General features: G+C 39.8%; 3 protein-coding genes across 4 annotated transcripts; all 3 read right to left on the bottom strand.

The window, feature by feature from the left end:
- Positions 1–1,247: 1,247 nt before the first annotated feature.
- Positions 1,248–8,421, bottom strand: LOC144634353 (uncharacterized). Of its 2 annotated transcripts, none has more exons than XM_078493278.1 (4): positions 7,609–8,421; positions 5,642–5,777; positions 3,002–3,548; positions 1,248–2,234 (listed from the first exon to the last, which is right to left on the bottom strand). In XM_078493278.1, exons 2-4 carry the CDS (start codon positions 5,750–5,752, stop codon positions 1,711–1,713), a joined length of 1,182 nt encoding a protein of 393 aa, XP_078349404.1. In that variant the 5' UTR covers positions 5,753–5,777; positions 7,609–8,421; the 3' UTR covers positions 1,248–1,710. The 2 variants fall into 2 exon arrangements, with proteins under 2 accessions (XP_078349404.1, XP_078349403.1); XM_078493277.1 differs by lacking the exon at positions 7,609–8,421 and adding an exon at positions 5,858–6,878.
- LOC144634361 (hydroxyacyl-thioester dehydratase type 2, mitochondrial-like) lies at positions 6,068–12,929 on the bottom strand. Its single transcript, XM_078493293.1, has 5 exons — positions 12,649–12,929; positions 11,272–11,354; positions 10,112–10,212; positions 8,611–8,681; positions 6,068–7,838 (listed from the first exon to the last, which is right to left on the bottom strand). Exons 1-4 carry the CDS (start codon positions 12,903–12,905, stop codon positions 8,628–8,630), a joined length of 495 nt encoding a protein of 164 aa, XP_078349419.1. The 5' UTR covers positions 12,906–12,929; the 3' UTR covers positions 6,068–7,838; positions 8,611–8,627.
- Positions 12,930–14,463: 1,534 nt separating this feature from the next.
- LOC144636208 (gamma-butyrobetaine dioxygenase-like) lies at positions 14,464–16,143 on the bottom strand. Its single transcript, XM_078495360.1, has one exon. It carries the CDS (start codon positions 16,046–16,048, stop codon positions 14,765–14,767), a length of 1,284 nt encoding a protein of 427 aa, XP_078351486.1. The 5' UTR covers positions 16,049–16,143; the 3' UTR covers positions 14,464–14,764.
- Between the last annotated feature and the right edge of the window lie 3,588 nt (positions 16,144–19,731).

Genomic DNA, 19,731 nt, shown 5'->3' with positions numbered 1-19,731 from the left:
GTTGCAGGAAACCTAAAAATAATGGTCCATTTTTATTAAAAAATGCTATATTAACAAGCGTCTTTAGCTGCGGGTGGCTCGGATGGAAATGGTTGCAATTTAAAAAAATAAGGCTTGTCTTTTAAAGTTGTTTCCGCGCATCTTCAAAAAAAATCGATATTTATATCCGTAAAGTTATGTCTTTCTTTAGATGTTCAAAGAAAATGTTTTTGATGGGTTAAGTTGCCCACCAAAAATTTTAGAACAGTTTAGACCCAAAATCTGCGGAATCCCCGTGAGGTAGCCCTTTTAAAATCAAAACGTAACTGAGAAAAAATATTATTATCGGAAATCACTGAATGTGAATATTTAATAGCAACGAGGAGTGAGCCATATGTAGAGTTCGCTTTTTGCTGAGACTGTACAATAATTACAGTGAAAACTCTACTAAGCGACCGTGGCCGCTTGGCGACCGATACGACCTCTTTGGTTGAAGTGACTGAAGTGGAATCGAGGAATTGAAATGTAAACTTGTGAAGTCTCCTGTACATTAAGGACAGTGAACTTTAGCCACAGAAAAGCGAAGAGTTTCATCCGAGAACTGACTCCATTACCTTCCCAAAGTCTTTGGCAGTGTCTGAGAGGATCTCGGACATGGCTTAAATACTCAAAAAAGTCAAAAATCTCCTTTTCCGAAATTAAATTTAAAACAGTCCCGGCTTAAATTTCCATCAAGCTTGGTCTAAAGCATTCGTTGTTTTGTTTCTAAACTCATTGATAATTCCGATGATAAGCCAAAAGCTCATCTATTTGCTTTATATTTGCTTAAGACTTTTTTGGTTAGGTTTTCAATATTTTCGGGCAGGGGATTAGAAGGAATCAGAAGGAATTTAGCGTTTCAAACAAATCTAGGTTTATATTTGGAAGGAATGCTGCTTCTGAAAACTTTAAGGTGCATCATGCAGCACTATAAGTATTTAAGTGTAAGCTTGTAGTGATCTGTAGTTGTTCCAAACAGGTCTGTTATTAACTTATTGTTCATGGGCAAACAACTCTACCTCCATAAAAATTATCAGCTACAGCTTACTGAAAACAATGAAAGAAGATGTCTCCGGCAGAACAACTGGAGGTTACTGAAGTATTTTACGTTCCGAAGAGAGTTTTTTTCCCAGGTGGCTCGTCAAACGTTTGAAGGAAAGTTTATCTTCAAGAAACTTCTCGCTGCATACTAAGAGATTATTATTCTAAGAGATTCATAACAGAACTGAGTTGTAGATCACGGGTTTATTCTAATAACAATTTTTAAACAAAAGAGAATTAAAGCTATCAGTATAAAGCTTTGTTTAAGGATTAAATCCTGATAACAAGATATAACTTTGACGATAATCTGCTTACCAGAGCTCTTTCAATACAGGATAAAAAATAACAACAAGAAAACGTCTCCTGAACATGAAGAAGCGACCACTCAAAGCGTTAAGTATACACTATGGAATCATTACAACATCAAGATGCTAGAAACTATTTGTTTTTCTATATACATAAACGCGAGTTGAATCTCTAAATCTGGCGCGGTCACATTGTGATGCCATCTTATCAATGCACTGTCTTGGAAAATTATTTTTACGGTTCAGACTTTCTAAATTGTCTTTCGGTGGTCGCAACGCTTTTATACAGTTTCTCTAGTTCAAGATACAGTTTTAAGTCGGCCACAATTTTGTTGTTAAATCGTAGCTAGTAATCCCGTGCCTTCATTTCTTGAAGCGCAAATTCAGCGTCATCCGGGTTCTCGGTACAGTTACGGCCATTATTGGGAGGGCGCACGGCGTGATAGCGTGTCCAGTCTCCATTACAAATAAGGACAGGCAAGATGTCCACCTTGAAATGCGCTTCCCTACTCCAATCCGGCGACACAAGGAAAGGTGTTCCCGCCGCTATTCCCCGAGTGATGAGCTTGAGCATGGAGTCATAGCAACAAACTTGGGCTGTGAACCTTGTGCTTGAAAGGGATCGAATACAGAACTCTGCTGTGCGCCTGAGAATATCCTTTTTATTTACTCTCAATTCTCTCCATTGAAAGAACTTGTTCAATGCCTGGTCGTACATTGTGTTGTTGTAGATAAGTTGCAGGGGTTGAATTTGACAAGGGCAGCTGGGTAATTCCTGAAGCCAGTGGGTTGCGTTCACGCCTTGGTTCAAGTCACAGTTCTGCCAAAATGTACAAGGGTCCACTTCTTCTGATGTCTTCGTTGGGCGTTCTAAAGCAAATAAAATGAACAGAGATTTTACGTGGCTACATCATGATTCTCAAAAACAAAAAATAAATCTCAGCACTAGCGCATGTTGTTAAAACACTGTGGAAGACCGTGGAAGAATTAGAGGATTCAAGAACAGTCCTACGGTTGTTGTGTTGTGTTTTTTGGGCAGGACACTTTACTCTCGTCAAAGGGCCTTGACTCTCTCTTTACCCAGCGGGAGTATAAAAGGGTCGGCGCAGACTTCATACCAACAAATATCTTAGTCGATTAGTCTTTGATCAGACGCACAAATGAATACGTTTTTCGAGGAATTTAATTGGCAGTATGTAAAGATTTTCGGTTCGGCAAGGCGTAAAAAATTACCTTTTTGTTTCAGTCACCAAGTTGGCAATTGTGTCATCGCTTTACAAAGTAATGTGAGATACTGACAAAGTTTTCCAAATCCTCAGAGCAATAAATATACTACACAAATTATGTTGTTGTGTGAAGTAGACATTTGTGGGTTGAATCAGCTTTCACACGGATGTCATCTACAATCATTCGTGAGAAAGCGTCGCATGATAATTATTGCAGTCCATGTTGGTTATAACGCGCAAATATAATAATCGCCATTTCTTTATCATGCTTACGCCTGACCTACTTACTTTAACAACAATTGATGAACTGAACTGAGGGATTTCAGTGATTCAAACCTCAGGAATACAACTTAGACATCGAACAACTACAAACAATCTACACAATAATTAACAGACAATAATTAAAATTACCCGAAACACTCTGATTTGGTTGAAACGACGTCGTCACCAGTTTACTCAAGGGGGTGATTGTTGGAGTAGGACTGGGATTTAAACCACCAATTTTCGCTATCTTTATTTGTGAATCATCTGGAGCTTTGTCCGCGCCTGCATAACGAAACACTTGAGTAGAAACCAACTGGTTATCCACGGATGGGGCTGGATTGATCTGCGCATACTCTGAAAGTAAGTCCAGAGGTTCCACTGTCCCCACATATAAGGGGAATGCGGGAGACGGGTTTGGCAAGTTGATCTTAGCGGACGCAGGGCGGTGGTGATGTTGATGGTGATGTTTGTGATGATGGTGATGTCGTTTTCCATGATGTTTCTTTGGCTTGTGATTTCTTTTATGCTCCTGGTGTTCTTTGTGGTGCTTCAGGGGAAGTAACATGGCTTCTTTCAGCCCATTTCCATGTTTCTTCATTCCCTTTGCACTCGCAGGGGTAGACGCATCAGACGCATGCGCAGGCCTCGAGAGTTCTTCGTTGGGCTTGGCGGAATTTAAAGCGGCATTGCTTTCCTGGAGAAAATGAACAAAAAATCAGTGTGAGCAGGGGCACCCAACGGAATATTTCGTTATATCTGTTCGGAGACGATTTGAGATCTGTTTTCGGACATTCATTGTTCCCTGCCTCCTGTCGATTCAGGTTAGTCGGTCTCGGTCACCTGCGGCCTTCTCTGGCTGGCGGGTAAGTGTCCCGTACTTCGATCACTCTTAGTGGTCCAAGGGGATTGCCTATTCTCCGTATCTTCGTTCACGGTGCTTCTTAGTGGTTGACTATATTCCGTGGGTGCCCCTGTGTGAGATGCACTAAGTTCAGTCGCAGTTGCTTTGTTAGTTAGCATGGAACTGCGAGTTAAATTTAAAAACTTCGAACCTCGAGATTAATCTTCAGCAGAGGCGCTACATCTATTTGGCTTTTTTAAAGTTTACGCTAGGTTTTATTATCGAAGTGAAACCTTGCGACTGACCAAGGATTTAAGCGTTTTAGGTTTTAAGAATTCAAAACATCTGCCAATAATCATGACAGAAATAAATGAAGAAGCGTTCTACGTCGAATTTACTCAGAAAATAGAACTTCTGAGCCCCCAGCGGGAGTCAACTCGCTTTTTCATTTATTTAATTTTATCAAGTCCCCATTCTTTTTACCAAACGAACAACAAATGAAAAAGAAAATTGAAAATCATTTTTGACACAGACAGTTAGCTGGTCCTAGCTGTGTCAATTTTCGTTTATTACCAACAATGAAGACCGAACGTGATAAACAAGTCTGACCTTTGCTATCCATTTACCGGATAAAATCTGAACGGGATGGATATCCGTGAAACAATGAGTTATGCCTATGCAATCTTCCAAAAGAGCGCGTTGGTGGATAATTTAAATTTTATAGGCGAGAAACGAAGGCATGTCACAGCGAAGAAAATAAAGAGGACGATAAAATGTAGTGACACACCCACGAACTCCTTCATTACAAGATCGAGATGAGATTTTCGTTTAATATTCTGAAACAACTGATAAGAAGGAAGGAGAAAAAAAATAAAAAAAAAAATACAAAACAATTTATGTCGACTTAAGTAGCTGTCTACTTCTAACAGACTTGACTTTCGGGACTGAAGCCATGTTTGGGTATTTCAAGAAAAGAGAAATGAAAATTATTAAAAGACTTAAGGAAGGATTTCTCGACAGCAGGTATTTAATCTTCTTATGTAAGTGTCGCCGACAGCACTGAATAGCACGAACAATTAGTCCATACGGTATATATAGTCATTTTGTGCTTATTTATAGCCGCTTTAACAGCACACAAAGATTTATCCTTTAATCCTTCTTTTATCGGTCTTTTTGTTCTGACCACTGTTGGTTTGTGTGAAGATTCAATTAGCATTTGATGAAATTGCTTTGAGGAAATAAACATTACATGGAGTTATGAAAACGATGTTAGTTTTTTTAAGGCCACAGAACTAACGATTGTTTTAAAATGTCGGTAGCTGAAGGCTTATTATTTTAATAACTGCCAATATCACTCAAAAATACGGTCCCAATAAAGCCCTTGAAACTGGATTGTACTCAGTAAAATTGGTGAACACAATGTAGATTTTATAGCACAGTTTTCTACCAAACTGTCATAGTTTTTGTGATTGCATTGTCCAAGTTCGTATTTTAAATCACGATTTTTAATTCTCCTGGACAATTTAAGTGCGAACAACTTAGACTTTGGAAAAACAATTAAACGTTCGAGTCAATTTCTCAAAGGACTTTATAGGTTAACATCACTTGTCTTAGAGTGAAAGGCTTTTAGCGAGTAAATTTCACTGTTTCTTTATCGACTAATCCTCTTAAGTGCTACTGACTACAAAAAGAAACCGGTCAATTTCATTTGATTGGAGGCCAAGCAAACTACACGAAATTCTTTCGGACAAAAAGGTGTTTCCCGCAAACTTCGTTTGCTAAGTTTGGGACAACTGGTTAAAATCGCGGATAGGGCAGCTTGCTGCAGACTGCTTCAATTGTGTCATATGAGAAAAAAAAATGGGAATTTGTTTTACTTAGAAAACTGCCGCAGTATTGCATACAACCGATGTTGAACTGAACATAAAACAAAGAACTACACTTACCAAATCATCTGAAGTTTTTCTTTCTAATGCAACTGGACCACAGGAATAAACTGCTTGGATTGCAATCACCACAAAAACCACAATGCAAACGTCTAAACTTCTCAACGCCATCGGGTGCGCGTCTTTTATCCAAAACCTGCCTCGTCCAAAATAAGTAAGAAAGTGAACTTTGTACACAAAGAACAAAGAAAAGAGAGCGGTTGGTTTAAATTATACCTCGGTAGCAGAGATCAATTGAACGAAATTTGGTTAACAAACGATTCTCGCAGATCAAGTGAATCCAACGGTCTCAAACGGGTTTTGCTTGACAATGGCTGTGCCTTTGACTTTTGTGTTCTCACCACTCAATTGACTCGCTGTTGATGAAAATCTATGTCACCTTTTCTTTTTAACTCCGCCCAAAAAAACAAAAAGAGTTGATGAATGTCAGTCAGCGGCGATGAAAAGCGTGCGGAATAAAGTGATCATTTTGCGGCATGTTTCTCTGAAGTGATATCCACACCGCACAAACACAGGCCAAAAAGAAACGACACGGAAACATTTACACCACCTCACGAAAATAAAAATAAAAAAAATGACAGTAAAACTGGAATTAATACAACTTGCTGTTTTTTTCCGGGCAAATAGGGAAGTTTGAACGACTTGTAACATAGGCGAAAGCTGCTATCTCAATTTACACTGGCTTTCTTGATTCGGCCAGCTAAACAGCATTCCTTACAGCAAGCTTGAGATGTTTTCAGCTTGATTTGACGAAGTTTGAAACCGTGAATATTTTTAGCTAAACCACAAGCGGCCAACGGGAATGTGGAGAACATATCTACAGCTAGAAATAGTAGTTTTCGTTTCCAATATGTTCTGTTGCTAGGAAGACATAACAAACAAAAACATGACTATGTCGTTTCAAATCAACTCGATGAAAAAACAGCAAAAAATGCATCTAAGCATAAATGTTCTGAATTTTTAGCAGTGCTGCTCCTAACTCTGTTGCTTCGTAAATACTTGAATAAAGGTAGCCTACGATGTGGCCATTTTTTCGCGCCCTTAATAGGAGCCCTGAAAACTTCGCCTGGTTGCAGGTTAATAAAACAAAATTTAGACACCTAGAATTTGGGCCGCGCAACCACACGCATTTCAGAGAATCCAGAAGTACCAAAATTAAATTGTCTTAGTTGGAAAAACACGATAGCACAAATTTTTGGCATTTCTTATACTAAAGCTTGACAGCCCAGGCAATTCGAAATCAAAAAACCTTTCAGTACTTTGGGCGAAATGATACGACTTGTTTCCTTTATTAAATATTGTTTCAAAAGTTCTTAGCCCCCGTCACACCTAAATGAAGGCTAAGCGGAGCAAATTGACGAACGCGTATTTTTAGATGGGAATCACTTACAACTAACACCCCACTAGGACGACGTTACGAGACTACTGCGAAAAATCCAGCTATTTTTAAACTGCTTTTAGCCACTAATAGCGGACATCTGAGAAAGAATATCAAACAAGGACGATAAAACGTTTTTTTTTGTTTAATTTTAGAACCTTAACAGTAATAAAGGAAGTCAATCGGCTTTACAGCCACAGCAAAGAGACCGATTGAATAAACATTTAGTCACGTTTATAAAAGCAGATAGGATGAAAGTTCCACTAAGAACATTGCTCATAAAACCTACATAACTAAAGAAATGGAGGAAACTGAATTTTTTAAGTCAGTTTAAAAAGGGTCTAAATGAAAATGCTTCTAAGTTCCCCTTTTTCTAAGTTAACCAAAACTAAACCAAACCAAAATAAACAAACAAGGAAATAAATGCTAACTGACACAGCAGCTAACTTTTGTTCAGGCGCTTATGCAATAGTTATGAGGCGCACGGGCCACGTGAACCACGCGGGCTACAAAAGAAAAACGAAAAAAAAAAACCCGTCTTTTGAACACCTCGTCAAGCGTTCGTAGCAAGACACAATTCGTTTCTTACAGTGCAAAACCAGATAACACTGTGAACAATCGTAAGGATTCTGAAACTTGTGACGTCAGCTTGCCTCTACAAGCAACCTTTGACCAGATCAGCAGGCTCAGTGAGTGGAGGTTATTGCTGTTTTCTCTGCAGATGCCTTGCTCTCTGTTTCGATGTCTCTGAGTGTCAGCAGTTAAACCACGACGACAACAGTGTCTACGTTTTACCGTCGTTAATGTTTTGCTCACAGCCTGAACAGAAGGCAGATATAACAAGAGTTAGTTAAGTAGAGAAAACGGTTTTGACAGCGTTAGCGTGCAGTTGAGTGAAATTAGTTGATAAAGTTGACGTTACAAGAGTTGATCGTTCTTGTCCTTTAAAAGGACAACAATTTTTTTCTCAACACATTTTGCACAAATCTTTAACTGCTGCAACACTTAAATTGCTAGCCAGGCTAGTTATAACAAAGCTACAGCTCGTACAGGTTTTAATCCAAAAATTAAACCAAAAGACGCTTTACCTTCCAGTTAAAAAAATCCATAGAAATTAAAGGATTGATAAGTACTACACAATAAAAAGACTGCAACCTGATACAGTTGATATTAGCCCGGGCGGCGGGCACCGCCATCTTTCTGCTAACGATAGAATGTGCCGGTTATACGCCCCCCCCCCCCCCGGATATAAACGCTCCCCTAACTACTTACGTCACGTCCTCACAGAACATCGTTCTTTAATTAAAGTCATATCTTGTCAACTCATTTCCGAACGGTTTTTTTTAAAAATAACATTTTATGGTTGTGCATTTTCACGACGCTACATTGGTGTTCCAAAATAAACCACACGGGGGGAAAAAAAAAAAAAAAAAAAGGCCAATATGGCCACTGTGACGTTATGTAAAAATACTCCATAAGGCATTTTATATACATTTTTTTATACATCCTTGTTCTAATGCACTTCCTTTGATCTTCCTAAGTTAAAACAATTTTGTTTTGTAGAAATAAGCTAGTCGGCTATTTCACTTACACAATAACACTTTGTCCTTAGTTGTCCAGATTTTGAGGAACCAAGAGTTTTGTCTCACCAGATAGAACAACCTGCAACATGTGTCTTATCAAATGAATAACTTAAAACCACAATTTTCCTGTCTGGTTCTAAACATTTTAAGAAATCATTGCTACATGTTTTCCTGTACACCCCCGGGGCGCGCAAAACACACTTACAAATGGGACTTGCTAGGCCAATAAATACCAGCCCCAAACACCAAACCACCTTAAAATTATATCAAAAGAGAACAAAGCACTGGTTGACCACCTTGCACTACACATTTTATTTAGGTTTTAAAATGTTTCTTCCTACACTTGTACTATTTAGTACTCTTGTCATTATGAGAAACACTTGTCAAGTTAAGTCTCCTTTTAAGGATATCAAAATTGAAATATAGAAATTTATTTGGGGTATTGTTTTTCAACGAAATAAAATAAGATTTGTAAAAGGCAAGTTTTAAAACAATGAAAATTTTAAAACCGACAAAAGAGAAGACGGATGTACCGCGAAAAATTTTTGTAAAAATTAAAAAAGTCGTATTATTTTTGAAAATATCAAAATATCTTTACATCATCACGCAATGCTCCCATCCACGAGAGCATTGCAGCCATATTTGACAATTCTTGTGACCAGAACATGCAGTGAAAACAGTAAAGTCAGTGCCAAAAGGTGAAGAACGTCCTCATGCCTAACGTGACTCAACATATTGTTTTTCCAAAATTTGCATTGTTAAAAAAGTAATGCCATAATAAACACTTTTATACCATGCCATAGAAAAACAGCCAATCAGCAGGGCCGTTGTATTTCGCGTTCCCCCCTTCCCATCGTGCTCTGCGGTTTCTCCTTGTGGCGTCTTTTCTTGGCTGCCGGTCTACTCGTGGGTTTCTGTTACCACTGAAGCGTTGCATAACTAGTATGTATTTACAGACTTTCTTCTGTAGTGTTGCTCCTTTTTTACATGATGTAAACAGTCACTGTAAACGTCGATTATTAAGAAGACTGTTATCTCTGATGAGTGGCATGGTCTGGGTCTGGCACTAGTGACGTGTGGGCACAGTGATATTTTTTCAAAGCAGGTGTCGCCCCCCCCCCCCCCCCCCAAAAAAAAAATACATTCAGCATGATTAAAAAATGCTACAAAAATTAATAGCTTGCTACAAAATACCATCTTGAGGCACTTACCTCGTCTATGTTTTAACCCAAAATTAAAAACAAAATAATTTCAATTGGGAAAATAATCCTTAATTAAACAGCATTAATTTTTCTGAAGAAATATCTTATGAAAAATGCTGAAAATAGCGTTCTAGAGCTTCTAGATTTCAAAATTTTCTGGGACCATGCCCCCAGACTCCCCTACTGGCTTACGTCTTTGGTGATCACTGATCTTGCCTCCTCTATGCCAAAAGTCTGGCTACAGCCCTGCCTTTGCAACTGCTCTGAATCTGCAGTTTAGAAGAACCTCCCTTAAACGTTTACTTACTTTGCTTCTCTGAACTGCGGTGCAAGTGACGTGACAAGTCATAATAGAATGCCTTAACCCTGTCACCTGGATGTGAGCCAATACCTCTTCACCAGGAAATACTGTTAAAAACAATTAGAACAAATAATATATTTCAGACAATTTGTAGTGTTACCAATGTCCTTTGCATGTGGGGTGTACAATACAAGCCAGCCATGGTAGCCCCAAAGAGTTTGACCATTTTGGTCAGAGCTTTGGAATGTTTTTGTGCACCGGAGTTAAGTGTGGTTTTTATTCCATTGACACTCAGGGTAATTTGAAGACCCTTTTCAAATATTGTCGTTTAAATAGACCATATCGTTCTCGGTTGACTGGACTGCTGCTGGGGCTCATGCGGGCTCATGGCTTCGTCATTGCATGGATTACCCGCAGGCCTCCATGCAGCTGTTCCAGTCCGGGGGTATTTATCTTTGATTTAAATTTTTTCAAACTACCGGTATTTTAATTTTTATTTTACTTTGTATCAGATTTTGATAATCAATGTAAGACAATGAAAAATCAAAATCAAACTGGTTTGAAAAATTTTAAACCAAAGATAAATTTATACACCAATAAACCATTCTAGGGGGTCTAACATCATGTATCAGACATATGCTCTTGCTTAAGAGGTCTTAAATAAGGTAACAAGCTGGGTCAAGTCCACATACAATACAATAAATTCAATCTTTCCAAAATCAGTACAATCCCATTGTGGACCAAGACGCTGTGTTCAAGTGGAAACCCTAAAGTAAACCTGGGACCTGCGCTGTTTGAGAAAAGGAGTGGGACCCAGAGTGAAGTTGGCAATTACATGTTTTAGGCAAAATAGGGCCCCAGCCTCCTCGCCCTAGCTCCTCTAGTCTTCTCCAATAAGGACAATAAACTGTAGGTCCTGTCTCCTGCATCTTCAGTGGTGTAGGACTTGTATGGTCAGCAGGGGATGTTAAAGCACCCACACACTTATCGCAACGAGTAGGGCACAGAGTTTCCGGTATAATTGTGGTCTGCCCTTGTTTCAAGGGTTGGTGCTTCACAAAGGGTTAACCTCATTGCGCCTTACCCCCTTGGACAGAATTGTCCAAGAAAAATTATTATGATTACTATGATTATAGTACCATGATTACTATACGATTACTACTTACATGGAGCAGGATATTTTAGGGACTGGGACATTATCATACAACCAGGGCCTGGAAGTTTAGTGCCATGGATAGCTGAAATTATGCTAAAATGAAAACAGACGACAGTTAGCAAGTAAAGCATGTGCTATGTAATCGTTGTCCATCAATAACCTGTCACCTCCTGATATCAGATGTAGTCCAGGGGAGGGAGGGAGGGGGGCACAGGCATAAATGACAATGTTTACCCAGCCCTATATTAGAAATTGCTACTCCTGAATAGCATTTTCAGCCCCTTGACCGATTTTTTTCTGTAAATATTTTAATTAATTAAGCGTGACAGAGCATTATTAAACTGATGAGGTAACCCCTATATTGTGATTGGTTACTCCAACATGCACAATTAATGGGCCTATCTTGCTGCATGAGATTAGCCAAATTTGTTGTTGTAGCTGCCAGCTTTCCCACTGAAATTTTTGCACAAAGAAAATATTTCTATTCTTAAAAATTTGTCAGTTTACTAAATCAACTGTTTTATTTTATGTTTTAATCAAATCATCACAAAGAAGTGGCCTGCATTAATCTCGATCCCAGATCTCTTTTGGCGGCGTCCAGAAGAGATCTGGGAACGAGATTAGGCACGTATGAGTCGCTTGCTTGCACTTTGTCATCACCACTAATATGAGTAGTGACGCACTGTAATTTAAGGTGATTCATTGCCGTGCATAAATTTTTGTGTCATTTAGCGCACACAGGAGCGCGCGTGCACACCGAACATAACAGGGTTTCTTTTAGGAAAAGGCTCGGTTGGAATTTAAAATAAATGGTCGTTTTCTTTTAAATGAGCATGGTGACCTCCCTTTTTTACTGCCTAAATTTAAAGAAAACACGACTCTCTATGATGTATCCAAATTTTAGGAATTTTTGATTTCCCGATTTTGAAACATTCTCATAGAAATCATCATTATGATCCGTTTTTTATTTGTTTCAATGGAAGTGTATAGTTGTTTCAATAGCCCTATTATTCCATTACTTTTGCTTTTTTGGCAAAATTTAGGCGTTTCACTGTAACATTGTTACATTGTTAAGGATAATACTTGTATTCTACAGCTAGCAAAGACAATTCTTCATGCAATAAGTGCCTCTCAACCAAGGCTCAGTTTTTTTAATATTGCTTTTACAAACTAGCAAAGTACTTATTATATTCTAAAGCGCAAAAACGAGCATGGTGAACCCCTCTTTTTATTTCATTTTTTTGCTGTACTGGTCAGTTGTAATTAACAACTGTGCACAGTTTTAAAAAAGTTGATTACAATTTTTTTCAGTGGAATCACCTTAAGTGTAAATTGACACATCCCCCAAGAAAAATATATCATAAAAAATACAGAGAAATCACAATACCCGTTTAGTATGACACCGTGTACAATAAGCTGTCCGACTTGCGTCTTCTTGGCAAATTTCTCGTCCAAATGAATGGGGTTCGTATCTCCTGTGATGCGGGCAAATTGCTGTACATCTCTCATAGAGACAACCCGACGAACTTCTACCTCATCTCCAACTTTAAACAATGCCGAAGAGCTATTAGCAAAGTATCGAACGGTTGAAAGGAAAATAGTTTGACGAGAAACAAAAATCCTTCCAAAACATACCGCCATCATAAACAGACCGAGTGCGATAATGTCCCACGCATGCTATGCGTTACTGCGTTAGAACTGGCACTAGCCCAGTTCCGTCCTCCAGGGGAACCAGGGGACTCCCTTTGTCACAGTGTTGTGTTCCCCGTGATATGTGTTCCCCGTCACATTCACAGTGATGTCCCCTCCTGCCAGTGTGTCCCCCCCCCCACCCCTCTTCCTATTCTCTTTTGTGGGTGGTCTCTTCCGTAGGGATGCTGTTCGCCTCCGCCAGTCATTTGCGCATGCTCCGCGTCTGCACCGGGTTCTGGCTCCCGATCGCGAGTCCCGTCTCTCTCCTCGCTCTGTTGCTGTGTCTCGAAGGTCAGCAGACGTCCCACTCGCGTCTCTTCACACTGCATATTCTGGCCACATGCGCGACGGCATCGTTGTAATTATTTTTCCCGTTGCTGCATGTGACATCCCACCTCGTTCGACTATGATTTTTCTCCAATCTCCTAGTTTCTCCATATCCTCATCGGCTCGTGTATTCCCTTGTTGTTTCCCTCGGATCACATATCACTGTGATGTGTGGGATCACATCACGGGGATCCATACGTGACACCTTGAGTGAAAGAGTCGCGGAAGCTTCATGCTTAGGGACGGACCATTATTTTTTTGGAGGGGGGGGGGGGGAGGGATGAAAAATATTGAAAAAAATTGTTTGCAGGGTCTGGAAAGACAAAATACATTTTTTGCAAAAACGATATGTATAACAAAAAATAGTAAGAATTTCGAAAAAAAATTTTTGCAAAGGTGCATAAACTAAAAAAAAAGTTTGCAGGGAAAATTTTTCGTCCCCCCTCCAAGAAAATAATGGTCCGTCCCTTATAGACCTTGTAGAGCTTTAGACCGAGTTCGGTTTTTTGTTGCTTTCGGGGGAAGGAGCACGGGTTCAATTTACCAAAAAGCGGCTGGAAATCGAGCCTAGGATTCTTGTCGGGAAGAAATAATGGGTCAAGAGTTGGAGAAGTGGGAGGGGGGAGTTACTCGCCATGTGGCTTGATGATCGATCGCGAAATCTTCAAAATTTTCTAATAGGTGGAGTAAGACTCCTACTTTATCGCCATCAAGGTCACTGCAGCTCTAGACCAGAACTCTAGACTGGAACAGTTTGAGGTCAAAATGAGCTTGTTCACAGCCCTCTATTTTTTTTCGAGGTGTGTACGCGGGCGATGGGCTCCTGACGCGGGAAATGAACGGCAAGTGAACTGGAAACTAGCTTAAAACGGCAGGCGCGAGGGGGTGAGCGGAAGGCGAGGGGCGGGAGCGAGAAAAATATCGAGCCCCACTCCCTCCCACTCGCTCTTCGCTATCGCGCCTGCTTTGCTCGCTTTTTTCTTTGCGTTGAAAAATAGAGAAGGCCAGTCTGGGTAAAAAAAGCTTGAGAGAATCCCAGATTGGTTTGTTTTAGAAGCGTAACTGACACCAGCCAGCGAAAAGACAAAATCATTTTTTTTTTTCCTTTTTGGCAGCAAGACAAGTTAATGTTTATTTGTAGTTTGCATACATAAACATACATATGTTTAATGCAAAGGCTCCTTACACATGCTTACATTTCACGTGGCAATTTATGTCATTTATGTAAGTTGTCTTTTAACTATTTTGGGTTGATCAGCCAAACCCATAACAATTAAGAATCTACATTACCTTATTCTCTTGTAACAAACTACTAGTGGGTAGGACAAAGCAGCCGATGTTTTTGACTGATTTTATTTATCCACTTTTCGACGTGGAAGCATAGAATTGTGTAATTTTCAATACTAAAATAAGCGAAATAACAAACGACGCTTCATTGTCAAGTTAAATGTGCAGATTCCCGCTTAATACGGAACGGTAGTGTTCTACATAACCTGCTTTTCTTTCCTGTCTGCAAGAATTTCCAGTTGTTCGTTTGAACACCCGTACAGCCATTTATCTTCCAAGCCTGATTTCTCGCCATACAGAACCCGCCATCGTGTGTTCCAGGCCTCCGCGCCAATGAATCCAAGGTGTAAACAGCGATCTGTTGAAGGATGGATATCTCCACGGGCGTGACTAACACGATGGTTGTTGAAGATGGCAGCGGTTCCTTCCTTCAATAAAAACTTCTGATGATTCACAGGATCGCTCAGCTTTAACTGAAGCAACCTATAAGCCTCGTAATATTTCTTCATGGTCGAGTGATCCTTAAAACGACCCAACTCCATACCGGCTTGCTTGTTTGAGACATACACGGTCGGATGGCGCCTCTCTGCAGGATCAAAAGAAATAAGCTTCTTTTCAACTGTGTTATCATATTGATATATGTACGGATCACTGCATTCCTCTTGAACATCCATTCTCCTCCGTGAGAAACGAACTGGGATTGTGCTGAGCAGCTCGTACGCTTCAGGATCCTCGTGGCGTAATGTCTCAGTGATTGTAAGATTATCCACCCAGTAGTTGAAGGTGTCTTGAACTGGTGCATTGTAACGAGTAGTAACCAAACAAGATAACCTGTTCAGTCCATTATAATAGGCGGTGTCAATGTGGAAAGGATGCTGCTCCGATGTGTAGATATCTTGGTCGATTTTCTCTTCATTCTTGTTATCAGTTGCTACTACAAGAGTGTCTGTAGGATGTATGCGCTGCTTTGGCTGACCAACGCAATGAAGAATTCCTTCCAAACCCTCTTGACTGGGGGGAACACCCTCAAAGAAAGCCACACCATATCTTTTTAGGTCACTCAGCCAGCTCTCTAGTCTCGCCATTCGCTCTGAGTAATTGTAGACGGGAAATTTGAAGTTGGAATCCCAGAGGCTTATCTCTGTTTCTTTTCGGAGCGAGTCGTTGTTCGCCATATCTTGCGCGCGTAGCCAGGAAGCGTTGAAACTGCTATGATGGTCTTCCCATTCTATGTCAACATTTTCGCTACCCATTGTGTTTTCAGCACGAATAATTGATGATTCTTTACACATGAAGCTGGCATGGGCGTTCTGGTTGTATAAACAGCTACCAACAGCGAAATATGGAGAGTCGCGTACAGACGAGCGTAGCCAAATGCTTGGAAACTCGCTTTTCGCACCATCCTGCCACGTTATTTTCAACAAGTCTCTGCAGTAAGACAAGGCAGCTATTCGGAACGGTGCACGAAGTATTGCAGCCATCTCAGTCGTAGTCGAAACTCATGCAAGCTTGGAGAAAGCCAAAACTACGTGGCGTATTTTTACGAAGAAATCCAATTTTGCGTGCTTTGGTGTTGGAGAACTTTAGACAAATTATTCAGTCATTTTCATGTGACCTCAAGGGTTATATCACGTGGTCCGGACGCGGTCTAAAACGGGACAAACGAAGCTATTAAAAGAGGTTGTAAAAGGTGACTTGTAACTCCCAAATTTAAAAAATACGATAACACTTTTTAAAAACTTGCTTCGGCATGACTTATGCCATCTTCAGTTTATTGAGATCAATGCAAAAAACCTTACATATAAAGGTAGCTTTCAGAGACAAAAATAGAAATGTAGACTACATGCTGAGGTGCTAATGATATGATTAACAATAGATAGACTATAAAACTGTTACATAGTGTCTGGTACTATTGTCTGGAATCAAAACCCAGACTACGACAAGTTGGTATTGGAGCAATGTCACGATATTTTAAAGTCATTTTTTTCTGATTTCATCCAAGTTGAAGAAAACCGCAAAATAATAGTTTTGTAATGTAGTAAAAAACAAAGTAATAGTAAAAATGCGAAAATAACCAAGGGTGGTATCGACTGACGAAAATTAAGATAGATTACGAACGATAAACTTGAAAAAACTTGCAAGTTTTTTCAAGATGTGTTGTCCGTAACGTAGCTCCTTTAAATAATATTGAAATTGAAGCGTTTAATTCAGGTTTTAAACTGTTAATATAAAAAGCTGTCTGAACAGAATTTAAGATTTTAAAACAATCAGAAGTGAACTGGTTTTAACAATAAGGAGAACAATTGAGGTGTAAAACATGAGAGTTTTTATCAGTTAAAGTGTGCTCTTTAACCCTTGTTGAATGATGGCGAGAAGTCTCACCAATATAACGGGAGTTTTATTCCGCAAAATATTTCAGCGAGTTCGGCCATTCGACCGTTTTGCTTATCACTTGTTTCTAAAGGGCACTATATGCTTGATATGCTGTATTATTTAGAGCCAATAAAAGATAGAAAATTTCTGCTTTGCATGGTTTCCTGTTTGTAGAGTTTTGCCACATGGAACTAGCCTGCGTCGCAGACGTGGAACCTACGCTAGTGCAGTTTGTTTTGATTCAGCTTTCAAAACGTTTGTTCTGGAAGGACAAACTCTAAAATTTATCCGTGAAAATGATGACTACACTTGTACTTGCATTTAATAATTGCGGTGCCGGGTCCGGCCGTTGTTGTATCCAATGACGGATAGCCTGTGTGCAACTAACCTGCGATGAGGCTTTATTTTTCTCCTTCCCTTCGCCGCAAAAAAAGAAAGCCTGATCGCAGGTTAGTGCGCAACCGCCCCCCGCCCCTCAAAAAAATCGGGCAAACAAGCGACTGTGTTACGCCGGCGTTAATCGTTCCAGTATTCTGCTGTTCTCCAGTTAAATTTAAATTATTATATCGGACTTCTGGATGACCGGATCTAAATCGTGTGGTACCAATTATCTGCATTCCCGCTAATACGTGTAGCGGGAGCAATGATAGATGGCTGTATTCGCAGGCTGAACAGACACCTACTGTATTGTGAGTCCTGAAACGAAAAAGCACTTGCATTAATCCAATTGGCCCAAAACCTGGCTTCCGTATAAATCTCAAGCTAGATATTCAGTTTAACGAAAAGTTATTTCACGTGACCACTTTGTGACGTCACAGGGAACGCATTGGGCTGAAAAAATTGATTTCAGTTTATATGACTACAGTCAACTCTCTCTAAGACGGACACCGTCGGGACCGGCCCCAACTGTCCGTCTTAGAGAGGTGTCCGCCTTATAGAGAGTCGAGGTAACGTGACACCAGAAATTTTGAGACGATGAAGCTAAACGGCTATGCACAACGAGTGCACGTCTGTTTTTAGTCGCTTACGTTAGCAAAACCTATAAAGTGGAACTAAAATAATATCAGAAATTCAACTTGTTTGTTAATAACAAACGCTAATACTGTAAGTAGAAAACTGAAATTTTGGTGCCCATATACAAGTTTAAGAAAAGAAGTAATGCGTTTTAGCGGTATTTTGGTATTCTAAAGGCGCTGACCTACTATGCTATATGTCGATAACAAGTTTTGAAGTATTATTCACTTAAAAATAACTTTTTGTGCGTGTTCGTTGGCGGTTTCATAGTGTCCGTTGTCCGTCTTAGAGAGGTGTCCGTCTTACAGAGAGTTTTCTTACAGTAAAATGACTGAAAAACGGCAGGGACCATAACCAGGTGTCCGTTAAGAGAGAGTTGACTGCATATAAAACTGGCCCGTGTACAAAAGTCAACTCCCCTTTGAAGGTAAGAAGTGCAGTAATATAGTGATTAAAAGTTGTTCTTCGAACTGCTGGGTATTTTCTTAAGAAAAAAGCGAAATTTGTACAGTTTGAGAGACAAATTGTGGAAATATGCCACTATTTACCAACGGGTTACCATTGAAAATGACGTCATAATGACGTCATAATGGCAAGTATCGATTGTTTTGATGACGGGATTCGACTCAGCGCATAAAATTACGTTGAGTACCGTCCTTTTTACCCTCTTTCAGACGTTACTGTACGAAATATCAACGGGTTACCATGGTAAACCGTTGATATCAGTTTAAAAGGTAATTAATTATTCAAACTTATTTTTAAGACTGGTTACAATGGTAACCCGTTGATATTTCGTACAGTAACGTCTGAAAGAGGGTGAAAAGGATGGTACTCCACGTAATTATATGCGCTGAGTCGAATGCCGTCATCAAAGTAATCGATACTTGCCATTATGATGTCATTATGACGTCATTCTCAATGGTAACCCGTTGTTGTTTGTGACGTACGCAGCGGTAGCTGGCATGTTGCTTTGCATGCACAAGGGTTACGACTTTTGAAAGGTTTCAAATGTCATAATAACTTGTGTGACGAATTATCTTGGTGTAAGCCGAAAAACCGAAGACAGTTATCAATGTTGATACGTTATGCCAGCAGAACACACGGACCCATTAGAGCCCTATTTTTCTTACTTGTAACATAAAAAAGTTAAGTAATTTCCCCTCTCCCCCTTTGCAATGTTGCAAAACTAATTCTCTCAAAACTAATTCTTTCAAAACTAATTCTACGTTGTATCGGTCTCTGCTTTTCAATTTCAGTTTTCTATGTGTCAAACCGATTAGATCACTCAGTTGATCCAACGTATACCGGTAGGAGATCGTAGACGGTTTGCTTGCTTGAACTTTTAAAAAAAATAATGCCTGCAATTGCTGCTTACTTTTGCTCACAAACTAAAACGCACTACACGGGAAGTTTAGGCACATTGTACTATCCAACATTGAAACTGGGGGAGGGGGTGGGTGGGCCAACGACTTTTGTCAATGATTGAGCATTTCTGCATTCTTACAATTTGTGTTTGACCGCTCACCAGAAGTACCGTATATGATATATCAAATATTGTGCTACAGGATAACGCACTTTTTGTTAAACAATCCACAGAAGTTGTCAGTTACTTTATTTAATTGCACTTTTTTGACAAATTTCCTGAAATTCATTTGATATCCCTTTTGGAAATGTCATCGTTTCTGTACGCATTGCGTGCCGTTTATTTATGTCACAGGCGGCCAGGCACAAAACTTGCGTTAGAACTGGCACTAGTCCGCTCCACGTGCGCCTGGAA

This window comes from Oculina patagonica, chromosome 13 (assembly GCF_052425735.1).
Source record: "Oculina patagonica isolate OP01 chromosome 13, crgOcupat, whole genome shotgun sequence".
Classification (NCBI taxonomy): Eukaryota; Metazoa; Cnidaria; class Anthozoa; order Scleractinia; family Oculinidae; genus Oculina; species Oculina patagonica.
This window is presented reverse-complemented; position numbering and strand designations above follow the sequence as displayed.